General features: G+C 42.9%; 1 protein-coding gene across 1 annotated transcript; it reads right to left on the bottom strand.

The window, feature by feature from the left end:
* Positions 1 to 3,490: 3,490 nt before the first annotated feature.
* On the bottom strand, positions 3,491 to 11,659 carry C2H19orf38 (chromosome 2 C19orf38 homolog). Its single transcript, XM_063293033.1, has 8 exons — positions 11,639 to 11,659; positions 10,888 to 11,068; positions 9,134 to 9,184; positions 8,456 to 8,548; positions 7,158 to 7,182; positions 6,703 to 6,746; positions 5,647 to 5,684; positions 3,491 to 3,835 (listed from the first exon to the last, which is right to left on the bottom strand). Exons 1-8 carry the CDS (start codon positions 11,657 to 11,659, stop codon positions 3,710 to 3,712), a joined length of 579 nt encoding a protein of 192 aa, XP_063149103.1. The 3' UTR covers positions 3,491 to 3,709.
* Positions 11,660 to 19,850: the final 8,191 nt, after the last annotated feature.

Here is a 19,850-nt window from a genome sequence, read left to right as displayed (position 1 = left end):
TTGCTGAACAGTGGGACAATTTGAATTAGCCAAGAGAGTTGGGTTTTGCCAGCTGTGTTTAGCTGGTTCTGTTGCCAGTGAGTGTACTACAGATTCCCCACTTCTGCTAATAAGAGATTCTGCATGGCTGCACTTTCAGAGTCAGAGTGTCAGAGAAACTGAAAGCCTTGACACAGTGCTTCCAGTTCTGGATGGGGGCAAACAAGCTGAGGCAGAGCTGGCCCAGATGGGGCAAAACAAGCTGAGGCAGAGCTGCTGCTTGACCAGAGACCATCTGGCTCTTCTGGGTACTCTGGATGAGTTGGCACTCCCCCTGAAATGAAATGGCAGGTTTGTGATTTGGGCATCTCCCTGGATTCATGGCAGCTTCTGGAAGGGCAGGTGGAGGCCATGGCAAGGGGCACCTTCATCTAGTTTTTGCTGATGTGCAGGACAACTCAGTAAGAATAATTCATGCCTCCATCATCACCAAGATAGATTTATTTATTTAATTTTTATCCTGCCTTTATTATTTTTATAAATAACTCAAGGCAGCGAACATGCCTAATACTCCTTCCTGCTCCTATTTTCTCCACAACAGCAACCCTGTCAGGTGAGTTGGGCTGAGTGAGAGTGACTGGCCCAAGCCAGCTTTCATCCCTAAGGTGGGACTAGAACTCTCAGTCTCCTGGTTTCTAGCCCAGCACCTTAACCAGTAGACCAAACTAGCTGATTACTGCAATGCACTGTAGATGGGATCACCTTTGAAGATGCTCAGAAACTGCAGTTGATGCAGAATGCAGCTGCCTGCATATTAGGCAGATGAGAGCTGTTGCAGCCATGTGACACCTATATTGCAGACATTGCATCAGCTCCCAGTCAGCTTCCAGATACAATCCAAAGTGTTGGTTTTAGTTGTTGAAATCCCAAATGGCTTGGATCCCAGGTAGCGGCCTCCTCTAGGTAGAATCAGCTTGTCCAGTTCACTCATCCAGGAGATGTTGAGTTACAAGAACTGACAGCTTTCCATGTGGCGGTTCTCTAGAGTGGTGGTGACTACCTTCCTACCCAGAAGTGGTACTACTCTGCAGGGTCTTCCACTTTATGAGTATCTTCCCTCCAGAACTCAGAATGGCATCTACTCATTCTGCTAGACAGTTATTCTAGTTAGCGGGAAATTCCATGAGCTGCAGCTAATATGTCTTAGCCAGAAGTCCAAAACAACTCTGTCTTGGAATCTTTTTATATTGAACCTATTGGCCTGCCTGATTAATTAATTAATTGGCAAGTGAAATCTTATGTACACCATTTTGGATTAAGTTTTGAAGTTTGCAGGAGGAATAATTCTTCAACATAAAAAGTAACTTTCTTTAACTCCCTCCTACATAGTCTCTGATACTTTCAGAAAAAAAAATTAAGTGAGGCAAACGTGAAGCAGATTTATCTGGGGTAATTACCAACGCTACTGAAAGCACAGTACTGAGATATCTCCAGCTGATTTACTTTCTGCTGCTTGTGCTGCTTAAGAAAGAGTAATTTTAACTCCAAATATTGCTATCTCTGAGGTAATTCTGAGTTACTGGTTGTGATGCAATCTATAAACAGAAAGCTATTTGAATATCCTGCCAAAGCAAATTCAGTTTAGGTGAAAATTGATAAGCTTCAAAAACGAAACAGTTTAAAAATTCTGGTAAGATGTGCATAGAGGCAGCAGTTAGCTCCCAAGAATACCTAGTTGTTTTATTGGTTATTTTACTAGGAATAACAAGAGTGCTCAATATTCCCCACAATGCAATACAAGAGCAGCCTCTAGTGGTGATTGTGAGGATTAAACTTAGGGTACCTTGGGAGTGACTGCAAGAGTTTGGGTTAGGATAAATATTTGCATGGGTAATAGGGTGAAGGTAGGATTACACATAAGCTACACTGAGGTCTACGATTAAATTTAGTGTCAAGGTAAATATGTTGTGCAATTTTTTCTGGTTGGTGATAATCTTAATACCATATACTATTACAGCAGAGAGTGCTTTCTGGGTTTGCTTTGTGATGCAATTCAAACATCCATGCCCCTTCTTCCTGTTTTCCCCTGCAATTGTTTTTAAAGGCCTGTCCTTACCATATACAGAGCACCAACCCTTTGAAAAAGAATCCAGCTGAAGAGGGTGGCTTGGTGGCATGAAAAAAACAGCAAGGAAGAAAGTTAGAGCAAAACAGTGGAGAGAAGATGGAAGGTAGAAGAAGAGAAGAAAAAGGAGGACCAGAAAAAAGCAGAAGGCACTGAGAAAGCCAAAGGGCCCAGAATGATGGTGAAAAGTGGGGTTGAGATGGCCGCCTTGGCAGCATCTGGGGAAGTACCAAATCTCCAAGGACGAGAAGAGGAGGACGTGAGCAGCTGCTTTCATAACAAGAGACAACATCAGCCAAACCTTTCCCAAGACAGCGGAGGCAAACTGGAGGGCCAGGAGCATGCATTCACTGGAAAGGCAGCTGAGGTGCTAGCATAACCAGGAGACATAGGGGTAAGATAGTGAATAGAGAGTAAGAAAAGAGAAATGGAACTTTTGTTTATAATAAAATCCCAATCGCAAGAGAATTGTTTGTCTCCCTGCCTCTGAATGGTGCCATTCAACAAATCAGATCTACTACACCCTTAATGGACTGACGGGAGTTTTCTGCTAGGATGCCCTCCTGTCCCGGGGGAGGCAATTGATTGAAAGAGTTGTGCATGTGATAAAAAAACACAGAGCCAGACATATCTCTCCACTCCTTACATTCCTTTCAGTTAGAATTCTCAAACCTCCAGAGAAGTGGTGGTTTCTTGCAGTTTGTTTGCTTATTTACACTGCTTGCATGCTGCCCATTTCTACTGGCCCTGAACAATATATACAGTGAACAATATACACATATAAAATGCCCAAGGACTCCCCCATATCCATGTCCTCCTCTGCAAGATGGAACAGGTAGGACTTTCCTGAAGTCTAGGAGGAATGAGGTAGATGGAATTTGCCCCTGTGGGAGTTCCAAAGAGTGGGGACTGCTTCCGAGAGCAGTGACCTCCAGGGTCCCATCAGGTGACCACCCTGGAGGGACAGGACCTGAGGAAGCTGACCTTATTGGATCTGATTGGATGAGCAAAGGAGTACAGGAGAAGGCAGTCCTTCAGATCTGGAGCCACATAGGGCTTTAAAGGTGACAGCCAGAGTTTGGATTACAGCTAGAAGCTGACATTACAACATAACCCCTGGCCTTCCATCCTAATGTTGAACACACGTAAGTCATGTGGTTTGTACCGTAATGCAGATTTTGTCATTTCCTGCCCCCATGTCTTGTCACACACATTATGGTGAAATGTTTCAAGAACTGGAATTCCCAGAGTGTTGTCATAGCCCCAGTTGACACCACCTGTCTCAATGGGGCATGAAAGCTGGAAGGAGGGATATATCCCATAATTGTCAGGGACACTGAGAGCCTAGAGATAGTGGAGGGAAACATAGCTGCAATTCACAGAACGTATGCAAAAGAATGAGTTGTATTTTTAGTCTTCGGAGGACATGGAAGAAGAGCAGGAACATTTAAACATCTTTGCCACAAATTAAGAAATCGTTCAAAAACAGCAGAGGAATATGGGGGTGGGCAAAGACTGTTGAACTGGGTTACAGTATTACTGACAATAAAACATTGCTTCTTCTGCTGTCAGTGCAAGACAGCAAATAGATTAGCTTTTAAATGTTCAAGCAAAGAACCTATCTGGACCACAGAAGCTTGCCCAGTAAGTCAGGTTGTCTCTCCAATCAGATGCATAGATGGAAATGACTGCAGATTCCAGTTTCCTCTTAGATGATCGCTTTAAGGCCACCTGCTGAAAACAAGAAGCCAAGAATGGGGCAGGCTTTGGGTTGGTCCAGGGCTGTGGTCTCGTTAGCTGAGTCCACACACCATGCCAAGCAATAACATGCTTTATTGGATTTTGATTTAGCATACTGTATGAACCCATCTACTGTGGCTCATTCAACAAACTAAGTTTAAAACAAAGTAAGACTTGCATCACTTCTTCAGACTGGATTCACATACACCCCAATACAGGAATTAACAGTAACACTTGGAGGCAAATGTCTCTGAAACGTAAAAGTTAACAATTGCATTTTCGATACAAGCCAATTATTTACAGGAAATTGTAGGAATTATTCAGTCACATTAGCAATGAATTCAATTTTTGATAAAAAAAAACACCCCACAAACTAGAATTGAGTCTGATTGAATTAAGTCTGATGATACATTTTAAACCAGCAGTTTTATGCATTTAATATTTTTAATTTGTTCCAGTTAGACATGTGGTTTTCCCTGTTTACCATTTTTCCTTCTACCTATTAATGAGGATAGGCATGCATCTGATGAGGTGGGCTTTAAAGCTCATCCTTAATAAATATGTTAGTCTTTAAGGTGTCACAGACCTTTATTGCTTTTGATCCAAGAAATTCTGAACTTCCCACCATGTCTGTCCACAGGGGACAAACAATGAAACATGCATCTCAATATTCCAATTCAAACTCCACTCCTTTTGTATTTGTCAGCAGAATTTTCATCCTGACATTTTAACCCACATTTTGGCATCAATGTGACTAGCTGCAGGTGCCTCTCCTTCCCTCTGCTTCGAAAAATTGAGCAAAACATCTGGTGTAGAAGGATATCTAATTCCTTTTATACTTTTATACTAAGACTATCTGATACGTTTTCAGGAAAAATGACCATGTGTGTGTATTTTCAATCCATTACAGGATGAAGATCTCTTCACTGAAGGTTATAGACCGTAATATACCACACTGATCCAGTGTGGGTTGATGATAGATGTTTTCTAGGACTGAGAGAGAGTAACTGGTCCTAAATCACCCATCTGACTTCTGTTCATAAGGGAGGACTAAAATCTGGGTCTTCCCATTCCTTGTTTTTAACCACTACATCATACTGGCTCTCATGATATATCCTTAGACATGCAACTGTGGAAAGCAACAGCATTTAGTGAATGAAAACTCAACAATGTGTTTTCTGTTTACATTTTCCCTTCTCCCAGTCTCATCAGCATTTACTTCCAGAGCTGTAGAAACCTGGAGCTATAAGCATCCTCAATTGTCCTATTCCTTCCAACTTAGGAAACCCAACAGTCTGAAACAGAGGGTGTGACTGATGAGAAGCAGTATGTACAGATTTCATGACAAAGAGCCTCTGGAGAGAAACACCCAATTTTGTTTCCATTTATACTGGAAGAGGAGAGGAATGATGTCGCTGGCACTGGTACAAAAGTATTGGGATTTCATTCTGAAGCTCTGAATGTGGAGAAATCTGGCTTTTCCAGGGCGATTCTGGATACAAGTCTTGGGCCCGTGGCTGAGGAGATTGAAGCACCTGGGTTTTCTACTGCTGGTTTGATTTCCTGGTTTGATTTCTTGTGGGATAAAAAGATCAAAAGATGAGAAAGTAAAAGAGTCCAAAAAAGGGTGAGCGGTGGATAAAAGCATGAGGACAGGTACAACTAAATCTCACTTGCACTGGTGAGGTTACATACATACATCTTAAGCAAGGTATGGAGCTACTTGTTCAAAACAGCCCTTCCACTTCCACTGCTGAAAGTGAAAAGTGTCCCACCCACCAAATCTTCATTTGATAGCTTACCTCTGAAACGGTGAACATAGAGTTGTCAAAGGATGTCTCTGTGAGAAGAAGCAACGTGAATAACGTTACTGGGAATTCAAGAATTCAATCATACAAACATCTTAACCTCAACAGATATATTTTCAAGGAAGTTATTACATCTTATGACACATGGCAGTAGGATTATTGCTCATTATGACATCAGCTTAATTTCTTTTACTGATTTTTGCATAATTTTACAAATTATGCTTTTTCATAATCTCAATAAAAATGAACATATTTGGTTCTCTCTAAACACAATCTGCATCTTCTTATGGCTGTGGGAAGACAGCTAACAAAAGACAGAAGGCACAGTGGAATGAGAGAAGGGTTTAGGCAGGGAAGAGGGTTACTTTTGAGCAGTGCCAGAGACCTTCTGCTCTCCAGTCTGGGATAGTGATTCCAGAGACTTTTATCCAAAACTAGGCTATCAAGTTTGCTGTTTTCTCTTACAATCAGTTTCTTGAATATTCTGCTGAGAAACTGCCTCATTGCTGGGGGTTTCTTTTCCTTCACAAACTTTCCTCTGAGGCTGCCAGTCCATTAGCAGCCACTATCACCCTCACGTAATTAGCTGGGTCATGGGATATGACCAGACAGAGATGTTGCTCATGTTCCCTTTCTGTTGTGGGGAACAGGACACAGAGTGCAGGCTCTCTTTAAATTTAAATTAAGCCACCAGCTTCATACCTAGTTCTTTCTTTCCAATACCTGAACAGCCTGCTTCTGCTGAGTCTTGTTCATCTCATATGTGTTTCTTCGCAAATATTTCTAACCTAAATATTACACTGACAGTTAAAATAAGCCAAGATTTGCAAAATCTTGTGTCGTTATGCTCCTTGAGAGGGCTCACTTCCTTTACATGTCAGTCAAGATCAAAGTCACAGAACCCTATTTGGGAACTAAGGAAGGGGCACCTCTGAACTCCAACTGGGACTCATTCCAAGCCAAGATTTGTGACTTCTGGCCTTCTCTGCTGATAGCCCACCTCCCCTCCCGCCGAGCTTTGATAGGAAGCACAGCTTCATTTTACGGTACCTGTGGTGGGATAGCTTGTTTCTGCCCAGCAGGACTCCAGCTCCCTAAGCAAACAAAGTGCAGTATCAACCAATGAGCATATTTGGCCATCCCACAATGCCTCACTGGCTCTGAAGGAAGCTGCTGGGGGACTTTGAATGGGGCAGTGGAAGGGGGACGTTCGGTACAGGGGAAGAAGAAAACCTGCCTGTGTCAAGCACCAAAGTAAGACTCATGGTCTGTAAAAACTAAATAGAAATGGGTGGGCCACAGCTATTGGGAGCAGGCAGCAATCCCCCCTGGCAGCCCTTCACTAATTTGTACCAATTTGCTGGGGAACATGTTCTTCAAAGCCAGTACTTCATGGGAAGCATCCCGCAAGGGAGGACTCATCATTGCTCTAGCCAAGCAGAGGTCTGGCCACTTGACCCCACCACAACTTTTGAGCTCCATAATTGAGGGTAAGCTTCTCTCACCTTTTCTTCTTTCTTCTTCTTTTAACTAGTAGAAAAAGGAAAATGGGGATGTATCAGGAAGCAGCATTATAAATACTACGAGGTAAAAGTTTGGCACATCCATCTGAGGAGTGCAGTCTTAATGGTAGATCAAAGAGCAATGTGCTCTGAATGTGTCTATTTAAAGCTTTCTTTTGTGCCTACTCCTGATATTCCTTTGCTTCCACGATGACTCCAGAATGCTGCCCCATTCATGAGGAGACCATCTACCTCTACCACATCTCTATCCACGCCCCCTTGCCTCAGCTCCCCCAGGCACACACAAATTTGTCTTTCAATCTTTTATCCCCTTCAGAATTCCTGGCTTGGCCCTTGTACATATCAAATACATCGGTATTTGCCCTCTAGATAAGTTTGCAGCCTATTTCTGTGCTGTATTTTATTAATCTGTTCCTTTATTTTAAATCATATTTGTAGTACAATCAAATCATACTAATTAAAGTAAATTACACATAAATAATTATTTATCTGGCTGTAAAAAGAGAATTGAATAATTAAAACTTCCTCTTTTCTCACAGATGAAACTATCTGAATAATTAGTAATAAACAGGAAATAATTAATTCTAGAACATACAATTATCTTCCTGCCAGTCCACACTGGATGGGCTGCCACTGTAATTGCTTTTTATTATGAACAGTAAAAAAAAAATCAAGGCATGGGAAAGTAATACAGAAAACACTTCTCTGCAATGGACTGACAGTATGGTTACCCAAAGTCTCCATTTAAAAAAATGGATGGCCATTCCTGCTGAAAGGCTGGAAGGCAAAAAGAAGATTAATATTCAGTTTTTTAAAGTTGGCAGCCACAGAGGGGGAACATTCATTCTTTTCTTTTTCTTACATTGCATACATTGATGCCATTAAGATAAAAATTAAGAGAGAAAAATATGTCTTCACTTTATAATTTTAGAACAAAAACATCCCCTATACGCATCCATGCTCACACACAGCAGAAACTAGTAACAACTGGCTATATGTTAATACATATGGCTCTTTTTTTTTTCTGAACACAACAGCCGAAAAGTTTGCCAAACATGATAGCCTTTTGTCCAAGTGCATAGCTTTGCTGTGCATTGGATGACAAAGCCTGTAGGGTGTGCAGTCACAGAGAACAGCTGCTTTGGCTGAATTGTTCTCCAAGTATATGTCAAAAGGTTAAACATGAAAGAAGAATGTCCCAGAAGTCTCCATCTTAGGCAGCATCTGTTTTAGTCAGAGTTCATTCTGAAACAGCCACCCAGTCCCTGCATTCCACCTACGGTATCTAATTGTTCCCACAACTGCAAACAGGATCAGAACCAAAAGCAGCACTCCAGAGACACAAAGGGCAGTGGGGAGAATCCAGACTGCACCTGGAAATGGAGGAAAGGTCAGATATAGTTAAAGAAGGTAGTAAGTCAGGAGGGCCTCCTTATCCTTATCTTTCCTTTCCTATAGGTGAAAGCAGACAGTTCTCTTTCTTTTCCCAGTCACCCTCCGCATCTCCCAACCCCCATTCTGCCCCAGATGCAGAAATTTGCCCCTATGCATTTTAATAAGCTCCATCTTCCCCACAGTGGTCCTGCTTGTGGGAATTACATTGGGAGCTGGAGTTTCCTGGGTCAGAAACATTGGTTGTATTAATAACCAACAGCTGCCTACTTCCAGAGCTGAAAAAACAAGGATAGATGTCCTTTAAACCACAGGAAAGCGGGGGGGAAATGTCCAAGGTCTGGATAGCTTCTGCCAAGCTACAAGCAGGGAGCCCAGCATGGCTTGCCCTCAAATCTGCTTCTCAAACCCTTGTTGGTCACTTTTCAGAGAGGGTACTCTTACCAAGCTGGACACCTCTGTTGTTCCTGCTGGGTAGGAATGAAGGTTGCAGAGGGAACATGCCTGGAAGCCCTGTGGTAGGGAAAGCTACTCTTGACAGGGAAAGCCTCTGCTGCAGCATTTACCTTTGGAGTTATATTTTGGAGGATCAGATGGGGAGGAGGTGATGAATAAATTCAAAAAAGAAGGAAGGAAGGAAGGAAGGAAGGAAGGAAGGAAGGAAGGAAGGAAGGAAGGAAGGAAGGAAGGAAGGAAGGAAGGAAGGAAGGAAGGAAGGCAGGCAGGCAGGCAGGCAGGCAGGCAGGCAATGCTGAAATGCAAGAAGAGATGACTAGATACCTCCCCCCACCCTTGGAAAAGGATATACCCATGTAAAAGAAAATGTGGGTTTGCACTTTTTTTTGTATTTGGACCACGTTTTATATTTGTGAAAAGTTTAAGGGAAGAAATTGGGGCCCTTACCCTTGTAGATCATATGGTAATATGATTAGTAACATATGGCTGCGAGAGCTGGACCATAAGGAAGGCTGAGAGAAGGAAGATCAATGCTTTTGAACTGTGGTGTTGGAGGAAAATTCTGAGAGTGCCTTGGACTGCAAGAAGATCCAACCAGTCCATCCTCCAGGAAATAAAGCCAGACTGCTCACTTGCGGGAATGATATTAAAGGCAAAACTGAAATACTTTGGCCACACAATGAGAAGACAGGACACCCTGGAGAAGATGCTGATGCTAGGGAGAGTGGAGGGCAAAAGGAAGAGGGGCCGACCAAGGGCAAGGTGGATGGATGATATTCTAGAGGTGACGGACTCGTCCCTGGGGGAGCTGGGGGTGTTGACGACCGACAGGAAGTTCTGGCGTGGGCTGGTCCATGAAGTCACAAAGAGTCAGAAGCGACTGAATGAATAAACAACAACAACCCTTGTAGATCAGCCCCGTTTGGCTGGGGGTTTTAAGGCACTTTGTGGGCTGCAAATGGGGCACTTGGTTTACATGTGGCCTACAAATTTCCCAGCTCATCTTAAAGCATGAGGGAATCTTTAAATCATTTCCTATTCCTAAAAATGAAAAATAAACCGTTATCAGGGAAATGAAGCTTATGTGCGGTAGCTATGAGGAAATCCTTCATGATTCCATGCTTCCAGGCAATTCATGGCCCACAGACTATGCAAGATCCCCAGCATCTTTTTTCCATTTGGGTTTTTGGGCTGAGAAGGCTTATGGGGCAGCTATTCTTGAAATCAGATCATTTTCCTGTTTTGTGTTTGGGGGTATATCCATGTTGCCCCTTACATTTTCCCAATCCCCCCAAAGGTCTGAAAAAGTCAGCCTCAGAACAGAAGCATTGTGGCCTTCAAGCAGGACAAAAAAAAAAGGAAATGCAGCTCCCAGGTGAGAAAACATTAACTATTCTTGCCATCAATAATTTACAGTAAAACTTCAATTTAACAGATCATTTGGGGTAAAAGGGTGTCCATTAAATCCAAATGTTTGTTAAATCCAAACTGATGTAATTAATGTAATTTACACCATTGGTGTAATTACATAATTGACGTTTTTATGCAAATATACAAATTGACACAAATGAAATAAAATATCAGTTGAATAATTATGTAAAGATGTACACTCACATATATAATAATAAAAACCCCTCTGTTTTCTGGACAAACTTCAGAAACAACAGACTTGTCCATTATTTCAGGAGTTCAGTGTGAATGCAAATTTGTGGTGTTCCATCCAATGCCTGTTAACTGAGGGTTTGTTATATCAAAGTTTCACTGTACATTAAAAATGGGAGTAAAGATTTCCAAACAGAGCAAGTACAACTCTTGCCCATCCTGCCTCTCAAATGTTTGCTCATCTAGTTTGAGAAATGCTTACCCTTCACTGTAATCTCCAGGATGTGGCTAAATTCAGACTCCTGCAACTGGCTCCCATTGTAGAACCCGTACTGGCATCTATACCTGCCCCCATCACTAGTCTTGACATTCTCCAGAAGGAAGGTAACAGCATGCTGAGCCTCTGCAGCAGGCAAACTCTTCAGTGCCTTCGATTCGTTCTCCTTGAACAAAAAAAACCAAGCATCCACATATTTCCTGGGTGCAAAACATGCTATCTTGAAAGAATCTCCTTCAGTCACATCATCAGAAAGAACATCCAGGAGAATAAGTGGAGAGGGAAATCGGCTGAAAGCTGCCACACAGCCTAAAACAGCACAAAACAAGATGTGAAGGACTAAGGTTCATAAACATTGCATTAAAACCTTGGAAAACAACATATTTACGGGCATCAACTCTTGCTATTTTGGCAAGGTCTCAGTTTATGAAAAGGTGTTAATCAGCCTTGTCAGTATTTTCAGCAAATCCCATATAGACTACTGCAATGCACTCTACATGGGGCTACCCTTGAAGAGTATCTGGAAGCTTCAGTTGGTCCAAAATGCGGCTGCGCGAACAGTGATGAGTACTCCAAGATCAGCACATGTAACACCTTTACTGAGTGAGCTGCATTGGGTTCCAGTTTGCTTCTGGGTCCAATTCAAGATGTTGGTTATCACCTTTAAAGCCCTACATGGCATGGGACCAGGCTACCTGAGGGACCGTCTCATCCCCTTAACATTGACCCATCCTACCTGGACATGCAGAGAGGGCATGCTGTGAACCCTGCTGGTAAGGGAATTCTACCTGGTGGAGTCCAGGAGGTGGGCCTTCTCTACAGTGGCGCCTGCCCTGTGGAACATTCTACCCCCCAAGGTGAGGCAGGCCCCTTCACTCCCGACCTTCCGGAAGGGTTTGAAGACCTGGTTCTGCCGCCTCGCCTGGGATGGGAAGGGCAATAGCTCTTCTTGGGTGTGGCTGGTAATGTAGAGTTCTCCCTACCGAATGGAAATCTCCCACTTGGATTCAATATTTATATTTATTTAGTATTTTAGTATTGTAGGTGTTGACTTGGTGATTTTATGATGTTGAGGTTTTAAGGTGAATTTTATTGTAAACTGCCCAGAGTCCCCCTTTTAGGGGGAGATGGGCGGTGATAGAAATGTGAATAATAAATAAAAAATAAAATAAATCAGAATTGTGTTTTTAAAGAAACAAGTGTGGTAGTTAGGAAGCCATTTGTTTTTGGCAAAGTACAGCCCCACAAAATCTTGGGGGTGGTCCTAAGGTAAAGGTAAAGGTTTCCCTTGACGTAAAGTCCAGTCGTGTCCGACTCTAGGGGGCGGTGCTCATCTCCGTTTCTAAGCCTTGGAGCCGGCGTTGTCATAGACACTTCCGGGTCATGTGGCCAGCATGACTCACGGAACGCCATTACCTTCCCGCCGAAGCGGTACCAATTAATCTACTCACATTTGCATGTTTTCGAACTGCTTGGTGTGCAGGAGCTGGGACTAGCAACGGGAGCTCACCCCGCCGCGCGGTTTCGAACCGCCGACCTTCCGATTGACAGCTCAGCGGTTTAACCCGCAGCGCCACCGCGTCCCCTTGGGGGTGGTCCTAGAAACCTCCAAAATTCATTGCCAACCCATAATTTTTTTTTTAATGTGTTAGAAGAGGAAGGTTATTAAACACCTGCCAAATAAACTCAATTAAGTATAGTTAACAATTAAATTTAAATAATCAGTAATAATTGTTGTGTGCATTTCTCTGATTGTCTACCAAACAATACCAAACAGAAAACATAAAAGCTTCCTGGCTACTAAACTACCATTCCTCTTCTTAAAAAGCCTGTTACAAGCTGTGAAGTTGATGTCAGCACTTTTTTTCCCCTAAAAACTGTGTTTATTGTTAATGTGTTAAAGCTGAAGGTGATGTCAGCATTTTTTCCCTAACAGCTGCGTTTATGGTTCAGGTTTCCGCAGTGGTTGGTAATGGGGCGATCCCTTCTCAACAATGTCTATAAAGGCACCATTGCAGAGCCAGAAATAAATCATTTCAATGGTATTGCAATATCAGACAGAGCCAGAATGGATATTCAGATGGTCCTAGCCATGTGGTAGAAGTGCCACAAACACCTTTTTCTAGTTGCTGCTGTTAGGTTTTAGCTTCTCTTGTCCTTTTTCAAAATACATTTTATTTCATCAGTGTTTATTTTACAAAACTGTTTCAGTTTCATCTTATAATGCTCTCTGAATCTTCTATGTAAAAATGGCTTGCGATAATACATGTAATCTTCTAAAAAATGCTTAGTGTTCTTTAACCTTCCCCCTCCCACAATCTTTACTAAAAATATGTTTTCTTTCTCTCATTTTCTTGGGATAGAAAATTCTGTTCATTTGGTCAGATCTCATGCTTCTATTACACTTCTTCTATGGTTCCACTTTTACTTATATTGAAGCCAAGAGGTCTGAGGTAATCCCTTCCCCCCTGAAATGATACACCTTTTTCTTTGGCCGGTTTAGATCTGGCCAAAGAAATTTTCCAAATTTCAAGGAAAATAAAAAGCCATTTGCCTTATGTAAAACGATTGTACAATTCCATTATTCTGCCTCAACCGTATCTTTAGGGGGAATACTTAACATGCTGATAGTAAAACAAAAAATTGGCAGCCTTGGGGCACTGTTCCAAGTAATGGCAGCTTTTTTTCCTGAGGTTTTCTGATTCCATAATTACAGTAGGTACATATTTCTGTTTCAATTGATTTCAATTTATTTCTCAGCATTACTATGTCACAGAAGGCTGGTCTATATGTCAAACTGCAAATGATATCTACTTTAAATTTATCCTGGGCAACAATTCAAAATCTATAAAACCTACCTTGGGAAACCAAATAAATTAATCATAAAGTATTAAATTATGAATAATTTATTTGGTTTCATAAGATAGGTTTTATAGATTTTGAATTGTTGCCCAGGATAAATTTAAAGTAGACATCATTTGCATATTTTAAACAGGGGCTTCTAGAAATGAGATATGTATTAGGCTTAATATTAGCCTATCTCAAAATGTCATAAACAAGTCAACTTTCTGTTATGAAGAAATCAGTGCCAACCATCTCGATAACCATCCTTGCTTGAACCTAAGTTCAAAGTAAACTCATCACCTGAGGACAGGGAGCTTTGGATTCTAACATTAGGATTTCAACATACATCTCATTGTTAGCCGCTACCCCCCATCCCCTCCATCACAATGGTTCTTCCTGGAAACCCCTCCCTTGAACCTTCCATTCACACTGTCTCCTCTAAGAGTTCAAATCTTGGTAAAACAGTAAGAGCTTTCCTACGATAACCATGCTAATTATACGCCCTCCACTTTCCTTTTCTTTATGATAGCATTCAGAATTGGATAGAAGGTAGAAGAAAAGGGAAAACATACCAGTTAGAAGAAACAGAATGTTCAGCTCCACATTATGGATCATCCTGTATCTTTTGCAGACAGACATGGGAAACACCATTAACCTAAGACGAAGTTTTGCAAGATTGAAATAACAAAAAAGAGAACATGCTTGCCTAATGAGGAGTTTTGCCATTTGAGGAAATTGCACTTTGTCTCTTGTGTGACAAGGCACTTCTACTTCCTGCTTTATGGATTCCCTCTCAAATCTGTGGTCGCACCAAACCATGGAGGAGATAACCTGAATGGATTACTGTGTGTAAAGACCATGAGCCCCATTCAGTTTGGGCAGTCTGAACGAATTCCAAGACTTGAAATTCTTTAATTCTCCATACATGTCTTTCAAAACAGAGTTCTAAAAAAAGTTAAAGTCTGAGTGTTTATACTCTAATTATAAGTATCTCACCCTAGGACACATTTCAATTCAAAATTCTTCAATTTTTATACTCTTAAAACAAACCAACAAGCAAAAAATTGGACATGCTGTCAGGTATAGTTTCAGATACCCCTTTAAAGATATGCTAGTTTTCAGAAGGAAATGAGCTTCCTTTACAGGAAAAGCAGCATGAAGAGCACATGCAGCCAGAGGGCAATGCTATGCAGATTAAAACGTGTCCCTGAGTTTTGACTGAATCTACATGAGTTGGCTTGATGGCAGAAAGTTGCTAGATGTAGACTGTCCAAGTAGGTGAGACCCTATCGTGATAGTGAGGCAAACTTTCTAAAGATTAATTTTTCTGGGAAGAGATGCCCAAGGGAGTGGAGGCAGGCAGAAGTATTTATGGCCATGAAATGGTTATTGAACACATGAGATGACATATGCCAGCGGACTCAGCAATGAGGATTAAAATGCTGTTGGGTAGGCAAGTCTCTTTTTAGATTTAAATTTAACAATATTTGAGTTTTTTTCTTGTGCCTACTGTACAGTGATTACTTGGCTTGACTTACTGTTTGATGGTCTAAATAAATTTTCTGTCCAACCCTTTGTTTCAATGTTAATTGCCTAAGAGAGACTTTTGCCCAGCTAACAGCATTTCAATCATTTTCCTCTTGTAAATGTGGGGGGGAAATGTCTTCAGCGCACGGAGCACTACCTATCTTCCTACTTCTCACCTTCACTGCTGCTGTGTCATGTTCTCATTCTAATGTCTGGAATACATCGTAACGTTTCACATGTCACTCTCCTGTTCCGTGTCTGTCATTTGCGGGGAGGGGAATTTCAGCCGTGCCAGGCGGTAATCTCCTTGCTGTTCTGCAGGAATGTATGTTTGGGTTATGACATGTCTTCAAGGTTACTTTCCCAGGCCGATGTGTGACGGTTGCCAACACCTGGGAGGGGGTGGTTGCTATGGTGGGGCGAGGGGCGGGATTGGGTTTGAAGCGAGGGTATTTAGTTTGTATTTGGCGCGCTTTTGCTCATTCTCAGCTTTCTCTGTATTTGCATACTATTCCTTTAATAAATCAGTTATCTTTAAGCCCGAGCTTGTGAGACTGAGTATTTGGGTTTAGGCAATCGTTACATAAAGCTGAGAATCATAATGAAATTTTCCGCTAGCCCCCATCCAAGCCTTTGGTGAAGGGGAGAGCTAGCGATGACTTTAACAATGGATGGAGGAATCGGGGCCCAACAGCGCTCCAGCGGGGACGGCGTGGCGGAGGCTCGGTCGGGGCTAGCTCATGCCACCTGGAGACCCCAATACCCCACGTTTCTGGAGGTGGAATTCGCTGATCGGCGGGTCAGGCCGCAACGGGCAGAGTCGCGGGGGAGCGACCTCAGCGCGGTGGCCGGTAGCGATGTTCCGGAGTCGGGGATGGGTTTGGAGGTGGAGAGCGGCGCCCCGGTGTGGTCCCCGGAGTGGCTGGCATCCTTAATGGCCCTGGCTGGGACGCGGCGTGGCTGCATGGTTCCGGCGAAGGAGGGCGGCACATCGGCATTTTCGTTGGAGTGGTGGGTGTTCCTGCTGACCGAAGCCGAGCTGCGGTGCGAGCGCTCAGAGGCGCAGCGGGACTGGATGAGGAACTTCCTGTGGCTGGAGATGGCACTGCTCCACGGGATGCAAGCGCGGCGGGAGAGAGCCATCGTTCCTGCCTGCGTCAGCGCCAAGAAGGGTGCGGCCTCGAGGGGCCTGGGCTGCGTGGAGAGCGGCGGCGGCCGGGCGGGATGCAGCAGAGAGGCCGAGATGAGACAGCCCGCCTTGGGGCCCGAGGAAGAAGGCGACGCATTCATCGCACTGAGGGCGGAGGAGGTGGACCCACCGAGCGAGGCTGGCGATCAGCGAGAAATCCTGGATTTCGGGCGAGATAGGGGTGGGTTTCAGGGCTTTGTTTGCTGGAAGCATGTCCCTCCAGACTGAGTGGAGGGGCGGGGCTCTGTGGTTTGCTTTAGCATTCTCATGCTGTTTAGCCTTTTGCATTTATATGCTGTTTAACCACTGTAACCTGTTCCTTGCGTTTTGTCATGATCGCAATGTTCAATGCTAATATCTGCATCGCTAATATTTTCATGCCAATGCTTAGATCTTGTGTAGAGATGAATGGGAGCATTTCACATGTGGATTCTTTGATGCGTGTCTTCCTATGTATAGGTGCTGATGCGTGTCCCACACTGTAAAATCACTTCGCCCGTCTTTATTCTGCCTGGCCGCATGAACTTGCTGCTTAGTTTAATTTCTTTTGGGGGGGCAATATGTCATGTTCTCATTCTAATGTCTGGAATACATCGTAACGTTTCACATGTCACTCTCCTGTTCCGTGTCTGTCATTTGCGGGGAGGGGAATTTCAGCCGTGCCAGGCGGTAATCTCCTTGCTGTTCTGCAGGAATGTATGTTTGGGTTATGACATGTCTTCAAGGTTACTTTCCCAGGCCGATGTGTGACGGTTGCCAACACCTGGGAGGGGGTGGTTGCTATGGTGGGGCGAGGGGCGGGATTGGGTTTGAAGCGAGGGTATTTAGTTTGTATTTGGCGCGCTTTTGCTCATTCTCAGCTTTCTCTGTATTTGCATACTATTCCTTTAATAAATCAGTTATCTTTAAGCCCGAGCTTGTGAGACTGAGTATTTGGGTTTAGGCAATCGTTACATGCTGTTCACTGGCAGTCTTTTACTGAAGAAGAAAAAAGAACCTGAAATACTCTGCCATTTTGAACTTTACTTCACGCATCATGTCTATCTTCCTCTCTGTGCTTTTTTCATTTAACATAAAAAGAACCTCTCTGTGTTAAGTATAGCAGTGGCTAATTTACTGGAAAACGTCCTTTCTTTTAAAGCAAATTAAATTACAATAAATTCCGTAAGCTAGAAATATTTCATTTTCACCACTTAATGGAGTATTTTAAATTCTAAAATTCCAGTCTTAATTTTTTAAGTACATATGGAGATACACAGTATGAAACAATTTCTTTCTAATTCCAGCATGTAAGATAGATAGGGATCCCACAGCCTCTTTGTCTTCTGACAAATAGAAGAAAAAAAGATAAAAAACAAATTCTGTAGTGTCACTTCCTAGCCCTTGTAGCTGTGACTAACATGAGACTAATGAAAACAACCCTCTCCTCTGAGGAGTTGGACCAAAATCTCAAGCTTTTTTTTTAATCATTAAGAAAAAAGGAGACATAAAATTCCCTTTATGACTTTTGGTAGTTACATGGAAAAAACTATAAATGGGAGGAAATAGAAATACAGTGCTACTAAAACTATGAATAGCACTATGGAGGAGTGTCCCACAGAAAAATACATTTGTAAGTTGTAAGATCTGCAAATATAATAGAAGCAACCCTGATGGAAAAAAACAAAAAATGCCTTCGAGTCAGCACTGACTCTTGGCAACTCCCTGGACCAGTCCCTGCAGTTTTCTTAGCAAGATTTCAGAAGTGGTTTGCTCTGGCCTCCTTCCCAGGGCTGAGAATGGCCCAAGATCACCCAGCTGGTTTTGTGCCTAAGGTAGGACTAGAACTCTCCGTCTCCTGGTTTTTAGCTTGATGCATTAACCACTACACCAACCCAGCTCTCAACACTGATGGAGATGCCAATTTACATCAAACAGACTGTGCATATATAGAGACACTAGTGATCGTTGTTGTTGTTTATTCGTTTAGTCACTTCCGACTCTTCGTGACTTCATGGACCAGCCCATGCCAGAGCTTCCTGTCGGTCGTCAACACCCCCAGCACCCCCAGGGACGAGTCCGTCACCTCCAGAATGTCATCCATCCATCTTGCCCTTGGTCGGCCCCTCTTCCTTTTGCCCTCCACTCTCCCTAGCATCAGCATCTTCTCCAGGGTGTCCTGTCTTCTCATTATGTGGCCAAAGTATTTCAGTTTTGCCTTTAATATCATTTCCTCAAGTGAGCAGTCTGGCTTTATTTCCTGGAGGATGGACTGGTTGGATCTTCTTGCAGTCCAAGGCACTCTCAGAATTTTCCTCCAACACCACAGTTCAAAAGCATCGATCTTCCTTCGCTCAGCCTTCCTTATGGTCCAGCTCTCGCAGCCATATGTTACTACAGGGAACACCATTGCTTTAACTATGCGGGCCTTTGTTGTCAGTGTGATGTCTCTGCTCTTAACTATTTTATCGAGATTTGTCATTGCTCTTCTTCCAAGGATTAAGCGTCTTCTGATTTCCTGACTGCAGTCAGCATCTGCAGTAATCTTTGCACCTAGAAATACAAAGTCTTTCACTGCTTCTACATTTTCTCCCTCTATTTGCCAGTTATCAATCAAGCTGGTTGCCATAATCTTGGTTTTTTTGAGGTTTAGCTGCAAGCCAGCTTTTGCACTTTCTTCTTTCACCTTCATCATAAGGCTCCTCAGTTCCTCTTCGCTTTCAGCCATCAAAGTGGTATCATCTGCATATCTGAGATTGTTAATGTTTCTTCCAGAGATTTTAACTCCAGCCTTGGATTCCTCAAGCCCAGCTTGTCACATGATGTGTTCTGCATACAAGTTGAATAGGTAGGGTGAGAGTATACAGCCCTGCCGTACTCCTTTCCCAATCTTAAACCAGTCCGTTGTTCCGTGGTCTGTTCTTACTGTTGCTACTTGGTCGTTATACAGATTCTTCAGGAGGCAGACAAGATGACTTGGTATCCCCATACCGCTAAGAACTTGCCACAATTTGTTATGGTCCACACAGTCAAAGGCTTTAGAATAGTCAATAAAACAGAAATAGATGTTTTTCTGAAACTCCCTGGCTTTTTCCATTATCCAGCGGATATTGGCAATTTGGTCTCTAGTTCCTCTGCCTTTTCTAAAGCCAGCTTGTACATCTGGCAATTCTCGCTCCATGAACTGCTGAAGTCTACCTTGCAGGATCTTGAGCATTACCTTACTGGCATGTGAAATGAGTGCCACTGTTCGATAGTTTGAACATTCTTTAGTGTTTCCCTTTTTTGGTATGGGGATATAAGTTGATTTTTTCCAATCTGATGGCCATTCTTGTGTTTTCCAAATTTGCTGGCATATAGCATGCATTACCTTGACAGCATCATCTCGCAAGATTTTGAACAGTTCAGC

The sequence above is a fragment of the Candoia aspera genome, chromosome 2 (genome assembly GCF_035149785.1).
Source record: "Candoia aspera isolate rCanAsp1 chromosome 2, rCanAsp1.hap2, whole genome shotgun sequence".
Lineage (NCBI taxonomy): Eukaryota > Metazoa > Chordata > Lepidosauria > Squamata > Boidae > Candoia > Candoia aspera.
This window is presented reverse-complemented; position numbering and strand designations above follow the sequence as displayed.